The sequence below is a fragment of the Saccopteryx bilineata genome, chromosome 5 (assembly GCF_036850765.1).
Source record: "Saccopteryx bilineata isolate mSacBil1 chromosome 5, mSacBil1_pri_phased_curated, whole genome shotgun sequence".
Classification (NCBI taxonomy): Eukaryota; Metazoa; Chordata; class Mammalia; order Chiroptera; family Emballonuridae; genus Saccopteryx; species Saccopteryx bilineata.
The window spans coordinates 212,860,417-212,885,183 of NC_089494.1; the positions used below are offsets into that span (position 1 = coordinate 212,860,417).

Sequence of the window (24,767 nt, forward strand, 5' to 3'; positions counted from 1 at the left end):
TAAAATTCTAAGCTTTCTGACTGCGTAGAAGTACGAAGACATTTGAATTCTAGTCCTGGCTTTGCCATATCATGTGTTCTGTATTAGAGCAAATTCATATCTCTGTATCCTATATGTAAAATGGAGAATTTCTGCTCTATTTCACAGAATTTCAAATATATATATAAAATTTAGGAAAATCAGGAGTAACTAGCTATTATGTTAGGTGCTTAGAGATACATATAGCACTATTGAATTTCTCATCTAATTCTTTGCATGCTGTGATTTACCTGCTACTGAGATCCCTGAGATGTGCAATTGCATTGCTTTTACTATGAACTAGTGTTATTGTCATTTGTAGTTCTAATGGCGGTGGTTGTAGTAGCTGATGGTGATTGTGTGCTGTTATCAGTAGCAGAGGGGGTTCCAACTGTAGGTGTGGGACTGGTGGCTGCCACGGTGCCACTGGTACTGGCATTAGCTTCAGGTGTGATAGACGAAATCCCAGCAGGTTCTGCGGACTCCATAGGAGTCGTGGTAGCTGCAGTATTTGTTGTATTTGCTGGGGCACTATTGATGTCATCAGTGGAGGTGGGTATTTCAGATTCTGGTGCGGTAGAGTTTATTTTAGTGTTTAAAGCTTCAGACACAGTGGTAGAGTTGGAACCTGATGGAGTTGTAGTGGAAGCTGCGGGGCTAGTGCCATTTGCAGATAGATTAGTAGTGGTCTCATTTGCTGGAGTTGTAGTCTCCGTGAAGACAATAATATCTGGGACAGTGGTGGCAGTACCTGGTATACTTGTACTGGCAATAGTTATAGCAACTGAGGCTGATGGTGTCATTGCAAAACTGGTGGTGGCTGCAGCTATTGTTGAGGTTGTTGCTGTAGGAAGTGTGTCTACAGAAGAAGCAGCTGCCTCTGTAGTGGTCACAGATGTGGTGCCTGCTTCCAAGGTTGTGGAGTCAGCTGAAGGCGCTGGGGTTGTGGCATCGGTGGGTGCAGGTGTGGCACCTTCAGTTGGAGTGGTGGCAGCTTCTGTGGCTGTGGCATCTGTTGTTCCAGCGTTAATCTCTTCCCCGGGAGTTACAGCTCTGGTAGGCTGAGTGGCGGTTCCACCCAGACTGGTCAGCACTCCGGGTTCAGCAGTAGAGGCTGAAGCCCCGGGGGTTGAACCAGTAGCACCTGCAGCAGTTGTGCCAGCAGCAGCAGCAGTAGCAGCTGTATCTCTCGAGGCTGAGCCTGTGGCTGTGGCACTGGTGGTGGGACCCAGCTGTAGGGTTGTGGCGGTGACTGTTCCCACAGGTGTTGGGGCTGATGGTCCCGCGGTGGTAGGAGCAGTGGATGTGAACTTTGTTCCTAAGATGGTGGAATCTGCTGCGCCAGTTGTGACCCCATCAGATGAAGTTGTAGTAGCCACTGCAGTGGTTGTGTCATTGGCTGACTCAGTGGTTTCCTTATTCACTGGGCTAGCGCTCTCAGTGGCTGTGTCAGTTGCTGTTTCCATGGATACAGCAGTGGTGGCAGTGCCAGGCACACGGGCAGTTACAGAGCTTGATGCAGCTGTGGTTCTGAGACTCGATGCAGCTGTGTTTGCGACCGAACCAGAAGCAGTCATAGAAGCTTTGGGTACCTTTGTGGTAGCAGGGGCAAGAGCTGTGGCAGCACTGGCTGATACTGAGGTGGCACCAGCGCTGGGGACATCAATCCCTAGGGTTGTGGAAGGTGTTACAGTGGTGGCTCCAACACTTGTGGAGGCTGCGGCTGTAACAATGGTGGCAGCCACAGCAGAGGATGTGGCACCCGTGTTTGCAGAAGTTGTAATAATGGCTTGAGCAGTGGAATCATCAGGGAGAGTGGCGTTATCCACTGTGTTTGCTTCAACTTCTGAGGCCTCCGTGGTAAAATCAGGTGCAATGGTGGAGGCAGAGGTTAAGAGAGTCATGGAGCCAGCCCCTGGCTTTATGAAGGTGGCAGCACTAGAAGCAGCAAGCTTTTGGGATGTAGATTCCACTGAAGGTGTCACTGAGGCCACCAGAGATGTTGGGACAGTTGTAGTGGAGGCAGCTCCTATTGCTGAGTTAGTAGTTGATGTCACTGTGGTGGCAGTCATTGAGGATAGACTTTCAGGTGTTCTGGTGGCTGCATCTGATCCCTTAGTTCCAGGGGCCGGACCTTTAGTTGTAGTGTTTTCAATGCCCGTTGGCCTTTTTGGAGGTTTAGGCTTATCATAGGATGGCTTTTGAGCCAAAGGAGGTTGGTAATGGTGATGCTGGTGTCCGTGGGAAGGTGGGACATTCGGCCATGGTCTTGGCAGAGGTGGATAGAATTGATGCGTCATTGATGGGCACATATGTGGCGGATTTAGTTGTGCACAAGGAATTTTAATTTGATGATATATAGATGGAACGTGTGCTGGAAATGGTACTAAGACTTGATGTGGATGTCTACTCCGTGCAGCTTGAACAGACGTAGGTCTTTTTGATCTAGATAATCCCATCCTCTTTTTGGAAGATGTAGATTTCCTTTTCTTAGATTGTTTTACAATTTTGTCTCTTCGCAAATTCAAGACCTTCTTGCCAGAGATAGAGGAGGGCATTTCAGATGCATTTTGATTTTTCTTTATGGCTGAAGGTGGTTTTGGTGCTGCTACAGTCCATTCTGACTGTTTCTTGAAAGTCGTCTTTGGACTTCTTTTAGACTGTTTTCGAGTTTTGTTTGCCCTCAGTGGAGTATTTTGTCTTGTTAGACCAGATGGATGGGAGCTCAATCCTTTCTTGATAGAAGTCAGTGTATTTTTTTTAGGCCCGAGTTGTATACTTTGTTTTATTGATCCTGGGATAGATTTTTTCTTTTTAGTTGATGTCCTAGAATTTGAAGATAATTGGCTGGCTGCTTTGTTAGTCAGTACAGGTGGGGCTGAGGCTTGGGAATGGGTTTGTGGTTGCCGACTCGCCTGGGTAGGTGGAGGTCTCCTTTGTGTCGTCCTGGCTGGGGAACTCTGCACTGGTCGACTGTTGATCACCTTTCCTATTGCCTGGCTCCGTGACTGCTGGCTCTCACTGAACTGTAGGGGAAGAGGATAGAGGATATTACCAAATGAAATATTCAATCCATTATTGTCTTCTATTGTCATTTAAATGACAAAAAACTCTCCTGCTCTTTAGCTTGGAGGTGCTTTGGCTTTGAGTGTCATACAAATTTAGAATTAAATATTCTATAAATTTAAAATAACAATGCACAATATGTGGTTGATTAGAGAGAGTATGTAGACATTATTTTCAAAGCTACAGTATTTGCTAAGAAAATTCATCCAAATACAAAAAAACAAAACAAAACAAAACTGTAATTTGATGAAATCCAATTAGTTGGCTTCCTAAATACCACCAGTAAATTTAAGAAACCTGGGTTTTTCCTTAAAGACGGTGGAGTGAAAAATCATTGTCATGTCCTTTAGGAATTAACCATAGAATCATATGGACAACCATATTACATGAGTCTCAATGAAAGTATTACAGCAAAAGTCCAGTTTAGAAATTATATAAAAGAGAAATCTTTGAATGTAGGAAGTTGAATATTTAACAAATCCAACAAAAGACTATTTCCTTGCCTATAAAAGCTTTGTCTGAGGCATTACATACTGTGGGAATAATTCTACAAGAAAATAATAGAGATGCAGAAAAGGAAAGGAGCCTTGGAGTGAAGAATGGCTGGTTAAATAGAATTGAACAGATGCTTGAAGCACACCTGTAATTCTTTAAAAACTGGATACAATGCTCTCTGATCAAAGAGAGATATAAGGAACTAGTGAATAACAGTACAAAGTTAAATCAAAAGAGTAGAAGATGGTATTTTAAAAAAAAACTTTGCAAGAGATATAAAAGGGAAAAGCAAAGGCCATAAAATTTAAGAGAACCAAGCTCACTAAGAAGAGTATATAAACCTGTTTGAACATGTCATCTTTCAGATCAATCAAATATGTGAAATATAACAATTAAAAAATTAGATACCAATAGAAGAGACTACCTTCATCTTCACTGTGTTTTTGTTTTAAGTGGAAGAACATATTAGCTTGTGACTATGAGAACATAATAAGAAGACTCAGAGGTGGAGTGAACAACAAACTTAAGAGATGCATAAACCCGCTCTCATTTTATACCTCCAGAGGGGAACATCCTTACAATAGAGGTGGGAGGTGAGCATGAACATTGAAGACAAATAGTCTTGGTAATTTCTTTGCAAGTTTAGTTCTATTCATGCAAATTTATTTGGAGATTTTTCTCATATCTTATCCTTCTTAACTAATAGTCATTCTCTTCTACTTCTCTTCTTCTTTTTCTCTTTACTTCCTTTCTGTGTTTCCCCTTGTTTAACCCCTTCTCCTCAAATCCCAGGTGATTTTGAATAGACATTTCCATGGGTGTTAGAAGTAGAAGGTAACTATTTCTGCTTCTTTCCATATCATGTGACTGTACTGGTTTTAGAAGTACAATGCCATAACCTTACTTTGAACCCCATCTCAGTGTTGTGTGGCTCTCAATTTTAGGCACTGTGTTTCCTCATGTATAAGACACACATTTAAAAAAAAATTTGGGGTCTATAAACTGGGTGCATCATATACAGTGATGGTAGATTATTTTTAACTTACATTTCCTGCTTGTTTTTTGCGCTCATTGTTGAAGACAGTGATTTGTCATCAGACACAGATGAGGACAAGCTAATGGATGGGAGTTTTGACAGTGATGAGGAGTTGTATGAATTTTATGGTGAATAGAACTTGAATTCAATAACTGTGTAATACATTTTTTTAATTAAGGTGCATCTTATACATGGGGAAATATGGTAGTTCTAGTTTTCAAGTCTATAGAATCTTACCGGGAGACAAACGGCAAAGACAAAAATAAGTCCAGCCAATATTAAAGTCTTCATCCTGTCTTTTTAACCCCTATAAGTAAAGAAACAAGAGAAAATATTTGTTATGTGATTGATAATGAGAGAATGAGTTTTATAGAACTGCTCAGTGATACAAAAATAAAATGTCAGTAGCAATTTTAATAATAAAGCAAAATTCTTTTTCTAAAATTAAACTTAAAATATGTATGTGAAATTAAAATATATATATTTTTTGAAGACACCATCATTATTTAAAAACACTAAAAATTAGATATTTTAATTTGGTTTGCGAATGAGACTTCTTTAAATTTTCCCCTATAAAAATAGCTTCATTTTCTATTGGAAATTATATAAGAAATTTCTCACTTATTCATTATCTACTCACTGTGTGTGCATGTACATGAGTGCACACACACACAAATCCTACTTTCCTTACCCTCCCAAATCATAACAGCTGTGACATAAAGAGACTTCTAGGAAAGTATATGATATGTTATTAAGTTGAGTGGTCTCTTTCCGGAACTCAGCTCCTATATGTTTGATGAGTGATATGCTGCACTATGTATTACTGTGTTGCAAGGACAGGTTCCATGAAGTCTTGGGATGATACTATTTGTCTTTGGTTCTTCTTTTCCCTGCATTTCATATATTTAGTCTACAGGATCCTATACCTGTTCTTCTGAAAATATTTTATAACATAGTATTGTGTACTTTGTCTGTTGATAATTTACTTTTAGATGAGGTGCACATCACAATTAAAGGTATCAAATAATCTAATCTGTTTCTGACCTGTATTACTCTAATTCTGAAGAACCCTATCTGTTCTTTTTGATGTAAGATAGTTATATAGGCACAAAGGAGCATGATGTGAATTTATTGAGATGAGTATACAGAAAAAGAACAATAAAAATCTCTGACACTAGAATTTTGTAACAGAAGAATAAAAAGGAAGTTGGACCGTTGTACTGATGTTAAGAATTATCTTAGGGAAGCTCAATATAAATGAGATAGTTCTAGCAGCATGTGGCTTGTGAGAATGATGCTGGGATGTTTTGCTTCAATTGCCATCAATGCCAACAGCTAAACTTCTAGGTCATCAGCAGAGAACCTCTGAAATCATATGGTGTTTCAGTCTGAGACTGAACTGGATTAGTTTATATCATCATCTTTTCTCATAAAACAGTCTTTTCCAAGTGTTTCCCATGTCAGTGAATGGTACATTATTCAGCAGTAGTTAGTATAAATTGGAATCCTGAGTCGTTTTGACTCTCCTTCCTATTCTCCCATGTCCATCAATCACTAAATCCTCTTTATATTTTACTTCTTAGACAGTGTTTTGAATCAATCAGTTCACTGCTCTTATCTTCACCAAAAGCGTCCTATTCAAGTTCTCGTTGTATCTCACTTGGGCCACTTCTTAACTCAGCATTGTTCCATAAGATGAAGATATAATGTCCCTGACCTCTTGGGGTTTTCATTTTCATGATTACTAAAATAGTCTCTTAACTGACAAATACTCTTACTTAAAATTAACTGTAATCATTGTGATATTTATAACATATAAAAATGATTATTATAGTTCTCCTGTTAAAACTTTCACCAGTTTCCCATTGCTCTTTATTCTAAAGTTAAAAAAAAAAAATTCTTCAAATGGTTTACAAGAGACCATTGATCTTCAGTCACATCTTTCTTAATCTCACCCATATTATGTGTGTGTATGTGTGTAATACTCTTTTTTTCTCAAAGGCCTTTGCATGCATATTCTATTTCAACATTCACTGAAATAAAGGCTTTTGTTCTTACATATTGAAACAAATTCAATCAAGTTAGATAATAATGTGTTTATTATCAATCTAATTCTTATCTTACAGGAGGGAATTCTTTTAGTGTATCACAAAGAGTCCATTTCTTCTCTCTCTGTCTCTCTCTAACTCATTCTCTTTGGCATTTTGTTTTTTAAATTTATTGGGGTGACATTGGCTAACCAAATCATGTAGGTTTTAGGTGCCCAATTCCACACCACCTTACCTGTACACTGTATCGTGTGTTCACCACCCTACGTCTCCTTCTATCACCATTTATTCCCCCTACCTCCTCTACCTCTTCCACCTACTCCCCCGGCAGTCACCACACTGTTGTATGTATCCATGAATTTTTTTCTCTCTCTTCTTTGCTGCTCAGTCTGCCCCCTCCAACTGTCAGCCTGCTCCCTATCCATCAATTTGTTTCTATTTTGCTTGTTCATTTTTTTCATTAGATTCCACATATGAGCCCATCTCCTTTCTCTTGGCTTTTGTGAAACCACCTTATCTTGGCTTTCTTTATATGTCTCTGAAGTTCTTTTGAAATTTCATTTATGGATTTTATTTCTTTCTTTCTTTCCACATTAGGATTCTGGTTTCAGTCCTATTTTCCCCTCCCTTTATAACAATGTCCCTGTGTGAACTCCTGCCTCTGCATAGAAACAGCATCCATCTGTATGCTGACTTTAAAGATTATTGATCAAGACCTGGATACCCATCTCTTTCATGAACATCTCCAATTGGTTGTACTATTGCACCTTTAACCGAGCCTGTCCAAAATTGAATCTTTAGTCTGTTCTTGATTAAGAAAGCAGGAGTTAATAGGAAGATTCTGGACTAAAGTGTTTTAGAAGCACTGTCACTGTCCACACAATTACCTTGAGAGAGGAGTCTCTTTGGGATCTTGGTCAGGACTTGCTTCTTCTCAATTCATCCAGTGCCTGTGAGACTTGATACTTGTAGAAGTAAAGAAAACTAATTGCATTGTTCTTCATCTAATAAGGGAACAGTGCCTTCTCTTGGTACCTCCTATTTTTTGCTCATTGGTTGTGATAGGGAGAGGGAGTGTCTAGGAAAAAAAAATATATGTGAGATTATTTCAGTTTAATTTTCAAAAGTTTGCTCATTGGATTTTCTGTCCCAAGAACATTGAGAACTCTTTTTTTTATCTTTTATTTAAGATGGGCAGTGATAAAATATGATAAATAACAAAATTCATAAGAAAATTTTTAGTTAACAAAACATATAGCTTCTACATATATAGCTCATTTTAAGGTATGATTCAATTTCTTAATTCCTGTTATAGAATCATTTATATTTAGTCAAACATTTTCAGATTTTTGGAATTTGATCTTTATTTTTATAGTTTGCTTCAATATTTCAAAGTTTAAGAGAATTGAAGAGAGAAATGTATTAATAAATGTAATGAGGTTGTAATCTTTTCTCCACTGAATTAAAACACATATAAGCACATACACTTAAAATGCTCATGCTAGTGAATATGTGTACCCCACTCCACCTCCAGTCTACTTCCTTGTGACCCAATGACTTAGAATCCCCCAAATTTTCAGAGCACACATTTAATTACCTTGCAGTCTACTTCCTGAATAATTTTTAAATTTTGTGATCACACAATTAAAAATTTAGATAATTTTCATTTGGCATACTTATTTTTATTAACTTTATACTGGTTTACCATTTTTACATATTCACCTATGTTAAACCACATCTAGAACAAATGTCAAATTCTCTGATTCTGAACTAAATAACTGTGAGAAATCACCAATGTATTTGAGAAAAAAAATGCAGAAAGGTTTTAAGGGCAATTCTAGATTTTTAAAAAGTATAATGAACTTGGAATCAGGAGATATTAGTTTAACTCCTAGCTCTATCATTTTATTGCTGTGTTATTTTGGTAAACTTATTTGTAAATGCCATTTTCTCAGCAATAAAAGAGAATCATTCTTGTTCTATTTACCTGAGAAAGTTGATGTTGGAATTAAATTAGAATCTTTATTTGTAAACTCTAGAACACTATGTGGCAATATTGTCTACAATTTAACTTATACATTGAGGTTTCCTAAATTGATACATATGTATATGTATATATATGTATATATATATGTATAATATAAATTTTAATTTCAATGCTACTAGATTTGAAATGACAGCTTTCATTTTATTTATTTATTTATTTAACAAATACTTTTTGGAATTCCACTCTGTAGAAGGTATTGCAGATTTAATAAGAACAAGACAGATCTAGTACCTAACTAGATGGTCTAGGGATTTTTTAGAAAGCAGTGTAACTCAAACATAAAAGAATGGTCTGTTGATGTCTGGTTAACTTAGCAAGTACACTTTCAGTTAGCATTTCTTTTGGACAAATTTCTGTATTCACCTTTTCTTCCAAGAACCTTGTGAAGATCAGAAGTCAGTTTGGCTGCCCTTGAATGACTAGAAATTTGTATGATAATCCATTTCATAATGAAAACTGTACTATAACAATGCACAATACTGTCTCTTCTGAGAATTGAGATAATCACTTTAAAGTTAATAAAATTATATATATGCATGACTGATACACTGATTTGATTCATAATGAGGTGTGACTCTTTTCTCTTTTATGTTTATGTTTGTCTTGACTTTGGAACAGTAATCATAACATTCTCCTTATGAAGTTAATATTATTTTAAGTGTTCCAATTTCTGGTTTTCATTTTGGGTGAATACTGCAATGTAGTAGAAATGACTTTGGAGGCTAAAGACTTTGGTTTATATATTCCCTAACACATTTTATACTTAACAGTTTATACTTGAATTTATAGTTAAAATTTTTTTAAGAAAAAGACCTTATGTGCAAATTTGATCATATAACATTATAAGTTCTATGTTTATGTAAACATTATTCATGCCTTGTCCAATGTGAATTTAAGGGTATTCTGAAAGTTTTAGAAAAGTACATGAAGCTTTTTGTGATCATCAATAAAACACATTATACAGTTATTAACATGTTATTGATGAAGAAATAAATTATTAATAACTTCACATTTATATAAATAACAGTAAAAATGAAATAAAATATTAAATAACACCATATTTCTATCAAATTCTTAGATATTAACATCAACCTTAGACATATTTCTTTTTTTTTTGTTTTAGATTTTTTAAAATTTATTTATTCATTTTCAGAGAGACAAGAGAGAGACAGTGAGAAAGAGAGAGAGAAAGAGAGAGAGAGAGAAGGGGGGGAGGAACAAGAAGCATCTACTTCTATATGTGCCTTGACCAGGCAAGCCCAGGGTTTTGAACTGGAGACCTCAGCGTTCCAGGTCGACACTTTATTTCACTGCGCCACCACAGGTCAGGCAACCTCAGATATATGTCTATCAGTTTTGAAAAAAAGTAGGAAACATTGCTGACAAGTGGTTTATATCTAATAATTAGAGAAAGAAGTTTCAGACTAACTTACCTATCTGTCTTAAAATATAATGCTTAGAAAATCAAGGTATTGTAGAATTATGGCCTAGTAAAAAATTTGAAATGAAAATAAATACATCATATATATTTTTGAAAAAAAGAAAAGAATAGTTGTATAAATAGAACCTGTAGTCTTAGCTAATTCCAAATAGTGGCTAGCAAAGCAGAAATAGGTGAGAGGCATAGTGTCATTTAAAGAACAATAAAATCTATTGAGTGGATATATCTTCATTCAGATATATATGTGCATGTACAAAGTCTAGTAAGATATATTTTTATTTCAATTAACTTCAGTGTAAAATATTTTTATATTTTGCATTTGTAATTTGTGATAATGCTTATTTTTCTTTACTCACAGTCATTATTTTCAATTTTGCATTTTCAAGAATAATAAAAAATGATTCCCCAACAGTAAATATAGTAAATTTGTTTGTTGAATGAATAAATAAGTCAGAATTCAAACATGTATATTTAATACTCAATACGGTGCTTTTTCTGAAGTACTGACAATATTTCAGTTACAGATTAGTGAAACTATTTGAACTTTTTCACGGAACAGTGTTGAAATAAATACACTCATAGTAAATAAAAATTTGCTTGTAATAAAGTAAAAAAAAATATTTTTCCAAAATTCCTGTAGCTTTATAATTTATAATAATTTTATAAATACTATGCTGATCTCTTTAAGATCTGTTTTAAGAGAAATTTAGAGGGGTTTTGTGTGTGTGTGTGTGTGTGTGTGTGTGTGTTAATTCCTATATGGTAATATTTCCCTTGACAAAAGAATTGTATAGCTGCCATTGACTCTCTATTAATCTGTTTTTAAATCTGTACTCTTTTCTCGTTCTTCCTTTACACCTAGGCATTCATCCATATATCCATTCTTATTTTATCCTGAAGCCGGTGAGATTACCAGTAATTGAGTTTCTATTTTTATTCCATGCAAACACTCAGTAATTAGCTGACTCTAACAAGAAATAAGTATTATTTATTTATTGCTACATAACAATAGATGCCTGATCTCTAGTTCTCACATAATATTATACTGGAAATCCTAGCAAGGGCTGGAAGGAATAAAAAAATAAAGACTGGAGAGAAAGGAAATTCTCCATTTGCAGATGTGTTTTACATTTAAAAAATTCAGACAATGGCCCTGGCTGGTTAGCTTATTCAGTTAGAGCGTCATCCTGAAACGACAAGGTTGCAGGTTCAATCCCTGGTCAGGGCACACAAGGGAAGCAACCAATGAATGCACAACTGAACGGAACAACAAATGGATTCTTCCATTCCCCCTCCCCTCTCTCTTCCTTTCTCTGTCTCTATCAATGAATAATAATAATAGTAATTAAAACTAAGGTCTGGCTGGTTCAGTTGGTTGGACTGTCATCCTGGAACATGGAGGTGGCAGGTTCGATTCCCTGGTCCGGGCACATGCAGGAGCTCAATGTTCCTGTCTCTCACTCCCTGCCTCTCTCAAAAACAAACAAACAGACAAATAAACAAACAAAAACAGAAAAAAACCCAACTTTAAACAAATGTACAGAAAAAGACCAGAATTACTAAGAACATAGATAGCAATGTCATTATAAATGGTTAATTTATAAAATCAATTGTGTATCTATATATTTGCAACAGAGAATATAAAATTTAAAAATAATTGCCATTTACAATAAGATAAAAATAATTAAATTTAACATGTTCAAACTCTGCACTAAGAACTATAAAACTTTATACTATTAGTTTGTTATTCTGCCATAACAAAATACCATAAATTTAGTGGCAGATAAAACACAAATTTATTATATTACAATTCTTAAAGTCAGAAATCTGATACAGGTCTCACCTGAATTGGAAAACACTAGTCTAAAAAATTGAATTTGTTTTTATTTTAAGTCAAAACCTTGTGTGATCTTTAAAATGTGAAAATAATTCTTTAAGAAATGAAGAAAAAGGAAGAGAAAAAATCTTGGAAAAATAAAAAGTTGTTTAAGTGATTTTACAAATATTGTTTAAGAGCAATGGAATCTATAGAAAGTCTGAAACGTGTCATCTTACAAAAATCATATGAAGCTGGTGAATAATGATAATTAAACTGGAAAAGTGCCCTGGCTGGTTGGCTCAGCGGTAGAGCGTCGGCCTAGCGTGCGGAGGACCCGGGTTCGATTCCCGGCTAGGGCACACAGGAGAAGCACCCATTTGCTTCTCCACCCCTCCACCGCGCTTTCCTCTCTGTCTCTCTCTTCCCCTCCCGCAGCCAAGGCTCCATTGGAGCAAGGATGGCCCGGTCGCTGGGGATGGCTCTGTGGCCTCTGCCTCAGGCGCTAGAGTGGCTCTGGTCGCCACATGGCGACGCCCAGGATGGGCAGATCATCGCCCCCTGGTTGGCAGAGTGTCGCCCCTGGTGGGCGTGCGGGGTGGATCCCGGTTGGGCGCATTCGGGAGTCTGTCTGACTGTCTCTCCCTGTTTCCAGCTTCAGAAAAATGAAAACAAACAAACAAACAAACTGGAAAAGTGTAAAAAAATTATTTGAAGAATTTTTCAAGGGATATTAAAGAAAAACCAGAATGCTTAAAATTAAGGGGCTCAGTCTCAGAAAAGCCAATAATAATATGGGTATATAATCTGTTTCTGAACAGTCTCGTTTGTGAAACTACTGTGTACTTGATGTTTGACTGAAAAAACTGTTTATTGTTCTTGGTTTTTAAGATAGAATCATAGGCTCCATTAGACGAAAACAACAAGTTTGATATGTGAACACCCACCCCTTTTTCTTCTAAGTTAGAAGCGGGGAGGCAATCAGACTCTTGCATGCTCCCAACCAGGATCCACCCGGCATGCCCACCAGGGAGCAATGCTCTGCTCATCTGGGGCATTGCTTCCGTTGCAGCCAGAGCCATTTTAGCGCCTGAGGCAGAGGCCACAGAGCCATCCTCAGTGCCTGAGTCAACTTTGCGCCAATGGAGCCTTGACTGTGGGAGGGGCAGAGAGAGCTAGAGAGAAAGGAGAGGGGGATGGGTGGAGAAACAGATGGGTGCTTCTCCTGTGTGCCTTGACTGGGGATCGAATCCAGTACTTCCACATGCTGGGCCGATGCTTTACCACTGAGCCAACTGCCCAGGGCCTGTGAACCCCTTTTTAATGTAGTCTTCAGAGGACACCACCACCCAAGATAGTATAGAATGGAAGGGAAAAACAGGCCTTGTTAACTTTCTTCACAAATTTAATTCTTTTTAACCTACTTAGAGAATTCTTCAAACTTCTCAATGCTTCTGTGCTGCTTTTTCTTTGAATTCTCTATTTGCTTATCCTTGATTTTTACTTCTCATCCTCCTTTTTTTCTCTCTTTTACTAAAATAGATAGTAGGTAGGCATTCTTTTTTTTTTTTTTCTTTCTGTTTACTGGAGTGACATTGGTTAATACAATTATATAGTATTCAAGTATACATTTCTACAATATATGATTTTCATATTTCATTGTGCTCCCCCCACCCAAAGTCACATCATCTTTCATCACAGTATACTTGACCTTCTACCTCCCCCTCTTCTCCTGGTAACCACCATACTGTTGTCTGAGTTTTTTAAAATTTTTTAAAAATTTTTACCTATTTACTTATTTTAGAGAAGAGAGAAAGAGAGAGAGAGAGAGAGAGAGAAGAGAGAGAAAGGGGAGGAGCAAGAAGCATCAACTCCCATATGTGCCTTGACCAGACAAGTGCAGGGTTTTGAACCGGCGACCTCAGCATTCCAGGTCAACACTTTATCCACTGCACCACCATAGGTTAGGCCTGTTTGTTTTTCTTGTTTGTTCAGTTGTTGCCTTAAGTTTTATATCCCACATGTGAGTGAAATCATATGGTTCTTAACTTTGACTTATTTCACTGAGCCAAAAAATATATAATGGAGAAAAGAAAGTCTTTCAGTAACTGGTGTTAGGAAAATTGGAAAGCCACATGCAAAATAATGAAGCTAGATGGTTGTTTGTCTCCATATACAAAAAAGTAACTCTAACTGAATCAAAGACACATTGTTATGACTGTTGAAGGGAGGAAAAATTTGTTTCTTGTTTGTTATTTCCACCTGATTCTGACCAGTTTGTAAAAACATTGCATTTTTTTCACTCTAAAATGTATCTCTTAGCTATATATTTCTTAATATTAGGAAGTTCTAGGCTTCCAATGTATAAATTTTTACAAAGAAATGGTGGCAATGGCCAGATTGAACCCTATCAAAATTAAAATCTTTATTTTGTTCTGTTAGTCCTTACAAGTTTCTAAAGAAGCAAATTTTATATTAATGTTTTGATCCCTGCTCAGAATTACTTTTATAGGACACTCTTCTCTGTCTCATTCTTTGCTTTTTTAGCACTTGAATGATTTTTTATAACTGTTGGTCAAATAAGTTTTTAAATATGATATATGTTTCTCGCTTATAGTTTGCATTGTGTGTAGGGGACAAGCTGTAAGCAGGCAGGGTGGTTATAGCCCAAGGCTTAGTTTTAAGACTAAGCTTTTCCCCACATCCTTGACTGATTGCATCATGTGGGGTGGTGCACTCTCATGAGGAATCCCATTATGCCTTAGATAAGTGATTTTGTATCAGAGACTTCCTTGTTTGCATATTGGATTAAAGGTTTTGATTTCTCCACATACAAAGTGGGGCAGACCAGAAGCTTGATCTCTAGGTTCCTGAGATTAGCATTATAATATTTAAGTTTATATTTTACTTCATCATTTTACAGAAATTGATATTTTGACCAGATCTTCTCTCCCCTGTTACCCTCTGTTAAATAACCCTTTCCTGGATTTCTTAGTTCTCAGCCTCCTTCTTGGTTCCAATCCCTTATAGGTTGGTGTTACATAAGATCCCACCTCACGCCTCCTACAATCTCCTGTCAAATTCCTTCATGTAGTCATACATTCTTTTAGTATTAGCACCTTCTCTATCTGGTGTTATCTTGGTATTATAAAGAATTCAACAACTTAATAAACTATTATCCTTTTTTTTGTTTGTTTTTTTTCTGAAGCTGGAAATGGGGAGAGACAGTCAGACAGACTCCCGCATGCACCCGACCGGGATCCACCCGGCACGGCCACCAGGGGTGACGCTCTGCCCACCAAGGCGTTGCTCTGTTGCGACCAGAGCCACTCTAGCGCCTGGGGCAGAGGCCAAGGAGCCATCCCCAGCGCCCGGGCCATCTCTGCTCCAATGGAGCCTCGCTGCGGGAGGGGAAGAAAGAGACAGAGAGGAAGGAGAGGGGGAGGGGTGGAGAAGCAAATGGGCGCTTCTCCTGTGTGCCCTGGCTGGGAATTGAACCCGGGACTTCTGCACGCCAGGCCGACGCTCTACCACTGAGCCAACCGGCCAGGGCCTGTTTGTTTGTTTTTATTGTTTCAAACCCACTGTGCTCTCAGTTGACCTTAAGCTTTCCCATGCCTGTTTTCCTCCCTGGAGGAATTGGTAAAGAAGTTAAGATATCTGAAGCAGAAACGCCCTAGAGTGAGGGTTATCCAACTAGACACCTTGGTGGGGTGATTTCTCTGGATTCTGATCAAGAGTTGTTCCTTTCTTAACCTAAACAATGTCCCCAAATGTCCCAATGCCTTTAGATGATTATAGAAGACAAACTGAATAATTCTTCACTTGATAAAGTAATTCAGTTTTCCTGTATCTCTCTTACTTCTCTAGTGTTGTGGGTTGAGGTAAACATTCCATGTAAATATGATTGCTTCAGGTTAATCTTGAAACGAGAGCAAATGCTAGGAGAGGAAAATTCCCACCTGTGACCCCTTTTGTATTCTTGTGTCTGAATTTATATTAAAACTGACACAAACCCAGATTAACAGAAAAAAAACAATTTAATATGTACACATGGGAGCTCAAACCCCATGAGTAAACTCATTAGCTTTTTAGACAATGAAACAATGCATTTGTGAAGAATTGACAAGATGTGTAGGTTTTGGTGCTCATTAATGAAGAATCTAAACAAAATGGTTTTTTGTTTGTTTTGTTTTTTAGAGAGAGAGAGAGGAGAAAGAGAGAAACATCAATTTACTATTCCACTTATTTCTGCAATCATTGGTTGATTCTTAAATGTGCCCCAACCAGGATCAAACCTGTAACCTTGGCATGTCAGGTTGATGTTCTAACCAGCTAAGTTACCTGGCCAGGACCAATAAAGCTTGAGCGTGGGTAGTAAATTAGTAAAGGAGTAAAAAGGTTTGTTTATGTAATTATTTTCTCCCTGGAATACTTAACTTGGTAATAAGCATGTATCAGCCTGCTTGCAGCAAAGAGGTCACCTTGCACACAGGAGATTTATTTCCTCCATCAAAAGAAGGTCAAGGTATACTCCTATCCTTACTGGCTCAGTCTCAGAAAAGCAATTAACAATATGATTATATGATCTGTGTTTCTGAATAGTCTCGTTTATGAAACAACTGTGTACTTAATGTTTGCATGGAAAAATATTTATTGCTTTAATTCAACAAAATGAATATGCCATTTTTGGGATATTTGGTGGCAGCCTGTCCTGACCTCTATCCAATACCATCAAATAAATAGATATTTCCTGAGAAGGAGAATTCTCTCTGCTTATTTTTTCTAGAGACCATATATATTTTTACAATTTTCAGTACAGTAATAATTTATGCTGTGATTTGTAAGCTATCATACTTTTTGAAAAGCTTTATCCAAGACAAACATGACATTATTTGGTAACTTAGTGTTAATTATAATGTAATTAATATGTTTTTATATATTCCTACAGTTTTAGGACTTTAATAAAACCTATTTTTGTGTAATTTATTTCTATGTTCTTTTAGTAAAATTGAAGTAATTAATGCATGAAAATATTTTTAAAAACTTAATCAAAATTCTTCCAAATGCTTAAAAATGTATTGAAATATTTTCTTAAATTTCTTTGGAAAAAATAGAAATTTTTTTTTTGATTAACCTGTTTGAAAGTGAATATCAGAGTTATTTTACTTGTAACCACTTTAGAGCCTTATGAATATGTTTTAAATTATATTATATTTATTTTGCCTAGATATTTATTTTTTTCTGTCATTTACCATTTTTGCATGTATATATATCTTAAATCACAAGCCACAATAGATGGTATAAATTCTGTGCCTGAGGTAATGCAGGTGTGAGAATTAATCAGTGCATATGAAAATTCATTGAAGTAATTATGGTAAAGTAGTTCTTTTATGGTAAATGGAGTTATTCTTGTAATTAGAAGATCTATGTTTAAATTCTAGGTGTCACTTAATAGTTTGATCATAGGGAGATTATTTAACTGAATCTTTAGAAAAAGGATAATATTTTTCTAATTTACATTATAAAGTGTTCTTAAATTCACATGAAAACACTTATTAATGCATAATATACATTGTAAAGTTCTTTGTAAATCTGATAAACAAATTAATTTAACTCATTTATATGAGTTGATTTAACAACTGTTTATCTTATTTGTCTTATATATATATAATATTGATTGCTTTAAATCTTATGTTTAAAGTATGTGGTGTAATAAATCTTATTCATTTATTTATATATATTAAACAATTATATTTTTTTAGCCCTGTGGTTGGTACTGAGTATATATCAATGAATAATAATAATACTAATGATAGATCAAATGGAAAAAAATGGCCTCTTTTTTCCAAGGATCTTTTTTTAGTAGATCCAACTTATTTTAACTGGGCAATTCCTTTACTATTAGAGCACTATACCTTTTTATTCACCTTTGCTTCATAGAGCTTCTTGAATTGAATGTCTGCTGGATAATAAAACATATAATACATGTGCAATAACAGAACAAACAATACATAATGTTGTCTTTTCATGAGATTTGAGGTCATCAGTTTTAAACCAGAAAGACCACATGCACTTAACACTCTTGAAAGTGTTAACTGATTTGACTCATAACACGATTTTCTTTCTTTCACGTATATTTCCCATTTTCTTCAGTACACTAATTTCTATACACGCCTTCATGAAGTTCAAAATTATTGTTTTGATAGCCAACTAGATATTGAGACTTACTGAGAGGGTTATGTGGGTAAATAGACTCTTGTCCTCATGTGTAAGTTGTGTTGTTTTACAACTTTCTGATGAAAAGATCTTGATCTTTGCTTTAGCTGTTACCTCTGTGTAGAATCCTTTCCTTTACCTGGTGTCCACTTAGCTAACACCTGTGGGGTAAAAATCTCATAGTAACTTTATATGTTTATGTGTGTTAAAATATTTTAATAGATTTTCTAATGTTAATACAAGGTTATTCACAAATATAATCAAATAACATATTTAATTTGTTATTAATACAAATAATTAAAATGTTACCTTATAGTTTTATTTAGAAGCTTGTTAATGTTGAGATGCCCCGAGGCTTGGTGTTTGATTCTTCTCTTTTCTGTCTGCAATCACCTCCTTGGTGATCTCATTTAGTCTCATAGTTTTTTGTTTGTGTTTAAATTTATTGATTGATTTTTAAAGAGAGAGGAGAGAAGAGAGAAAGAGAAACATCAATTTGTTCTTCCATTTATTTATGCATTCATTGGTTGATTTTTGTATATTTTCTGATGGGACCAAACCCCCAACCTTGGTGTATCGAAAAGATGCTCTAACCAATTGAGAACCCAGCCAGGGTCTGGCATCATGGTTTTTAAATGCCATCTCTATGTCATTGACTCTTAAATATATAGTCTTGCTGATTCTGACCTTCCTTCTATACTCCAAACTTGAATATTTAACTCTGGATATTGTTGTTTAGATCAGTGGTCCCCAACCCCTGGGCCACAGACTGGTACCGGTGCATGGGCCATTTGGTACCCGTCCGCAGAAAAAGAATAAATAACTTACATTATTTCCGTTGTATTTATATTTAAGTCTGAATGATGTTTTATTTTTAAAAAATGACCAGATTCCCTCTGTTACATCCATCTAAGATTCACTCTTGACGCTTGTCTCGCTCATGTGATACATTTATCCATTCCACCCTAAATGCCGGTTCGTGAAAATATTTTCTGACATTAAACTGGTCCGTGGCCCAAAAAAGGTTGGGGACCACTGGTTTAGAACATTAATAGACTTCTCAAATTGATATTTTAAAATTGGAATTTCTAATCTTTCTTACACTAAAATCAATGCTTCTTATAGTGTAGTCTTCCCATCCTTTGAATTTTTCAGATCAAAAACGTTGCAATCATTGTGACCCTTTCTGTATCTGACCTTCTCACATTTAGTCCATGAGGGAATCTTTCAAAGAAAACCTAAGATCCTACTTTTTTTTACCTCCCTTATCCAAGCCACCATTATCTCTCACTTAGCTTATATTAATGGTGTTTTAGTTGGTCTCTTCCACACCAAGGTCTCATAGCCAGGATGCGATGACTTTAGGTAAAACCATTTCACTTATAAATGAAAATATAGTGGCTTATATTTTCACTAGCTCTTTATGACTTTTCCAAATTAGCAGTTGGAATATAAAGTGTTTTGTGCGATCTCTGTAGGCAAATGTCTGTGTGTATAATATATTTTCTTCATTTTTTAATTTAATTTGTTGAGAATACTTAAGATCTGTATTATCATAGCAAATTTCAAGTATACAATACAGCATTATTAGTATTATGCTGTACATTAAATCATTAGAACTTATTCTTCTTATACTTAAATTTTTACTTTTGATCAACATCTGCCCATTTTTCCCACCTTCAGCCTCTGCCAACCACCAATCTATGGTTTCTATACATGTAAAATTCTACATGAAAATAATACAACACAGAATTTGTTTTTCTCTGTCCGGCTTACTTTACTTAGCAAAAAAAAAAAAAAATACTCCAAGCTCATTTATGACATAACAAATGGCAAGTTTTCCTTCTTTTTTATAGTCGAATACTATTCCAGTATATATCACACTATATATGAGATGTTTTTATCCATTCATCTATCTATGGACACTTCATTAGACCTTCACTAGCTCTCACCTTAATCTTAACTTGTTGCTAGAAGAATTATACTCTCCTTTTCAAAAATTTAAATAATTTTATTGTTAAGAACACAGATTACAAGTTTAAATGCCAAGAGGACCTAGTTAACAATGAATGTATGAAGTAGGCCCAGTGGAGACTGTGAAATGAAGAGAGGTGCCTTGCATGAAAACACAGGTAGCACTAGCTCACTGATTCTTGAAGTGCTGGTATGGGGTTGGACGAAGAGCTTGCACCAGAATACACTGCCTTTGTCATCAAGAAAGTCTTTTACTAAATAAATGAATGGGAATAAATGAATATATTAATGGGTATAAAGGAAGCTGAAAATAAAAATGTGCATTATGACTTCATTAATTTATGTCCTTCACATTCAACTGACCAGGAACAGTTTGTGATCCAAGAGCCAGTTTCCAGATCACACTGTGAGTAGCACTGACTGCTGTAGTTGACAGTTGTCATACAACACTGTATGCCCATGACACCAGATCTTTTGTGTTTTGTAGGAAAATCTGGGTTTTTATATGAGTTATCCCACATAAATATGGGAGATATTTATAGATTTTTTATATATTAGCAACAGACCCAGTTGTTTAACATATCATGCAAATTAGAACTTTTGAGAAGCTAAAAATTAAACCTGTTGTTTAATATTCAGTTCAATTAAACCTTTTTTATAATACTTTTTTCTGTGATCATTAACCTACTCTCTCAGTCTGAAAAATCTTTCTCCTATTTTGGATTGTGCCTTCATTTGTTATAGCTGCAAATGCTATGTACCCTCTTTACTTTGAGTTCCCTTAGACCACAATCATTGTTTGAGTCTTTTTGTATTGTCTCATAACACCTAACACAGTTACTTGATATTGGTAGATGCTCAAAATATCTGTTGAATGTACTAACTTAATATATTCAATTATCTGAAATTAAAAATTATACAATGAAGAGCTTGGATGTTATTTTTGGTGTACAAAAATTTTGTAAATGTCTAAGAACGAGTAAAGATGTTGTTAAAATTTTTTTCCAAATGCACATGTTTGCAGCATAGACATAGCTTTGATTAAACTACATAGATAGTGAAAGTGAGTGAGCATGACCAACTCAAAGTAATTAACATAATAGTGTTAGGAATGAGTTTAACTTTTCTAAGTCAGCAGATGGAAAGCCTAGATCCGTGATGGCAAACCTATGACATGCGTGTCAGCACTGACATGTGTAGCCATTTTTGATGACACATGGCCGTTCTCTAGTATGGGGCTGCATGCTGAGAACGATGTTTTGTCCTTGGCTTCTGCATGGCCAGGTGCAGTAGCTGACAATAAAACATCTGCTGTAGTGTAGACACTCTGTGCTGGAGGTCTGTAGGCCAAAACAACAGAACTCCGGCACTGAGCGTCTAGTTCTAGGACTTCCAGTTAGGCTGTTAGGGGATCTTTAACCTCACTTCTGACTGGCAGAGCTGGGAGCTGTGAAATGCTGGGTGGACACATCTCTGTGGGCCCTGTGGTCACCATTACCAGCAACCACATAACCACAGCAACCATCATCCAATCTACTATTCTAGGGTGTCCTGGATTTCTAATTGACCATCATTACTGAGATAAGTGAGGGGGAGGCTGGGAGAGGCAAGGCTCTGTGCTATGGGTGCATTTCCCCTCCATTAGCAATAGCGGCAGCCATCTTAATTTATATAAGATGCAACTTGCAGAATTTCAAGACAGTATCTGGGCTCAGGTGTTTGTTGACTTGAGGTCAAAGCTTGGAGAATTAAGAGGAGTGCCACTACGAACAGGAAATTTGGAGTGCCTGGAACCGATTACCAGACACTTTTAGCACGCTGAAAAATATAGCAATGGCTTTACTCGCAATTTTTCCCTCTACGTACTTTTATGAGACCTTATTCTCAGCATTAAATAATATCAAAACCAACAAAAGAAATAAATTGACAGATGAAGTTAGTAGCGCTTGCTTGGGCTTGAAGTGTACAAAATACCAACTTTCAATTGAAGATGTAGCCAATGAAATTCAGCAACAAAAAAGTCACTAATAGGCAGGTTAGTTAAAGAATTCCCCCTCCCCCTCACTTATCTTAGTTCATGGCACCCCCCACAAGTTAAATAATATCAAGACCAACAAAAGAAACTGACTGACAGATGAACAAAGAAGTCACTAAGCAGGTAAGTTAAATAATTAGTTTTTGGTTTATTAAATACAGTTATATATTACAATTATACATTTTTGTTATTTAAACTATAAATATCACGAATTTATGGTTTTCTTGAAGTGACATACCACCCTAGTTATGCTTGGTTTTTTGGTGAATTTTGACACACCAAGCTCAAAAGATTGCCCATCACTGACCTAGATGTAGTTCTCCATTGGATGGGAGTTCCTGAGTAATGTGGAAGAACTATTCAAGACACAAATTGTTGTCAAGAGGAACAGGGAGAGACAGTCAAGCATGACTAACACCCCTTCCATTCCCCCCTCCCACCATCCCCTTCTCACAGAACTTTTATAGATCAGAAGCAGGAAATTTTACAAGAAACAGAGGCTGCAGGAGTGTAGGGGAGGGAGATCAGATTACAAGGGGTAAGAGTAACTAATGTACTTTTTTTGTTGACAGGGGAACAGGGCTAGTTTGGGTCAGTACATTCTTTTTCTTTGACTATACAATAATTAACAAGCACAAAGGAAAGGCCAATCTATAGATCTCTAGGCTAATTTCTTACATCCCGTTCGTATTCATTTCTTTATGTGCACAGAAGTCATTCATACAGTTTCTTGGTGTTTGCATCCAAGAAAACTGCTTCCTTATGTTTGCAACAGGGGATCACATTCATATAACCATTCACACTTCGGGTTTTTTAACTGAAGTTTTTAAATCCAAGTTATAGAGGATCCAAGATCAGATGGGTGATTCCCTGCACCCAGAGCCTATAAGAAAAAAAGTCAATGTTCTAATTTCTTTCTTATTTGCAGTGATATCTTAGAAGAGGGTTTCTCTTGTGTTCTGATTAGATTTTATCATCTTTAAGCCAGGCTGAGGTAATTTCTCCAAGTGAAAACTAGTGACTGCCCTTTGAATAGGGTACATTTCAATCTCTGGATGTCCCTTCTATTTTTTCCTATTGGGGAGAGACTGATTATATTTAATTATGATTGCTGTTGGCAAGGGTTAATACTGATTAAAGAAAAGTTAAGCGGGCCTTGGCCGGTTGGCTCAGTGGTAGAGCGTCGGCCGGGCGTGCAGAAGTCCCAGGTTCGATTCCCGGCCAGGGCACACAGGAGAAGCGCCCATCTGCTTCTCCGCCCCTCCCCCTCTCCTTCCTCTCTGTCTCTCTTCCCTTCCCGCAGCCGAGGCTCCCTTGGAGCAAAGATGGCCCGGGCGCTGGGGATGGCTCCTTGGCCTCTGCCCCAGGCGCTAGAGTGGCTCTGGTCGCGACAGAGCATTGCCCCCTGGTGGGCAGAGCGTCCCCCCCTGATGGGCATGCCGGGTGGATCCTGGTCGGGCACATGCGGGAGTCTGTCTGACTGTCTCTCCCCGTTTCTAGCTTCAGAAAAAAAAAATACAAAAAAGAAAAAAAAAAAGAAAAGTTAAGCTATTGACAAAATCAGTTGCTTCTGTGGACTCTTCTCATGGATAATTTTGTTTACTCTTTCATCTTAAGAAAAATAAAAAATATTTTTATTCATTATAAAATTTTTATTAGTTGTTTTATTACTTGAAGTCATTAGTTTAAAATTTATTATTTCTGTGTCATGAGGTATGTCATGGTTTTATTTTTTAAGGTCCTTGTCTTAGCCATTTCAATAATGGTTATAGGTATTTTTTGATGCATTATTCAAAAGAGTAATTTTGAGTATGGAAAATAACTACAGGAATGCCAAATATTAATTTCATAGGAATTGTTAGTGTTGACTTCAAGAGTTTCTAGGATTTCTCAATATATTTCTAGAAGATATACACTTAAAAAATATTTGACCTTCCACATCTATACTTGTTCCTTAGTCTTGATTCTTAGAGTTATAGTCTTTAGTCTGATAATGTAGGCATGTAGTCACTATTACAGTATATCACATTAAGAAGATTAGAAAGAGTACAGGCCATCATCTTCTTCTTCTAAACAATGTGCTAGAGTTAAGATATTACATATATTGATATAGCAATTTGGTTATCACCTTGTTGATGTTCAGTTTTCTTTCTTTGAAAATGAGATTATGTTATACAAACGTTCTCCCTTTAAACTTTTAAATTGTTGTGATTGGTAATATGATTTGCAGTAATTATCTTTTGAGTTTAAACTTTGCTTGACAATTTATTACTGACTTTGGTAGTTTGATTCATGATGATTTAGAAACTACTAAGGTCACCATTGTTATTCTGGATTTTTGTAAGAAAAACCTAGTTTTAATCCTATTAAATGAGTATTTTAACTTCAGTGATTGATAATTCACTTATTTCTACACTTACTTGTTTGTTTAAAAATACTTATTTAGCTTTTACACTGTATTAGGCCTTCTCTTGGAGAGAGAGTAGTGAGAAGTTATTTCATCTGCACAAAGGCCTAATCGCAGCAGGAGAGGTGGACAGCAAGCATGATGGTGTGGCAGGTGCTAAGAGTG

General features: G+C 36.3%; 1 protein-coding gene across 1 annotated transcript in view; it reads right to left on the bottom strand.

Moving 5' to 3' along the window:
- Nucleotides 1-311: 311 nt before the first annotated feature.
- Nucleotides 312-24,767, bottom strand: part of LOC136306635 (pneumococcal serine-rich repeat protein-like) — a 31,099-nt gene continuing 6,643 nt past the window's right edge. The window contains exon 2 of the mRNA XM_066233085.1: nucleotides 312-3,044. Coding sequence (XP_066089182.1) covers nucleotides 312-3,044 — 2,733 coding nt within the window. The remainder of the gene's footprint in view (nucleotides 3,045-24,767) is intronic.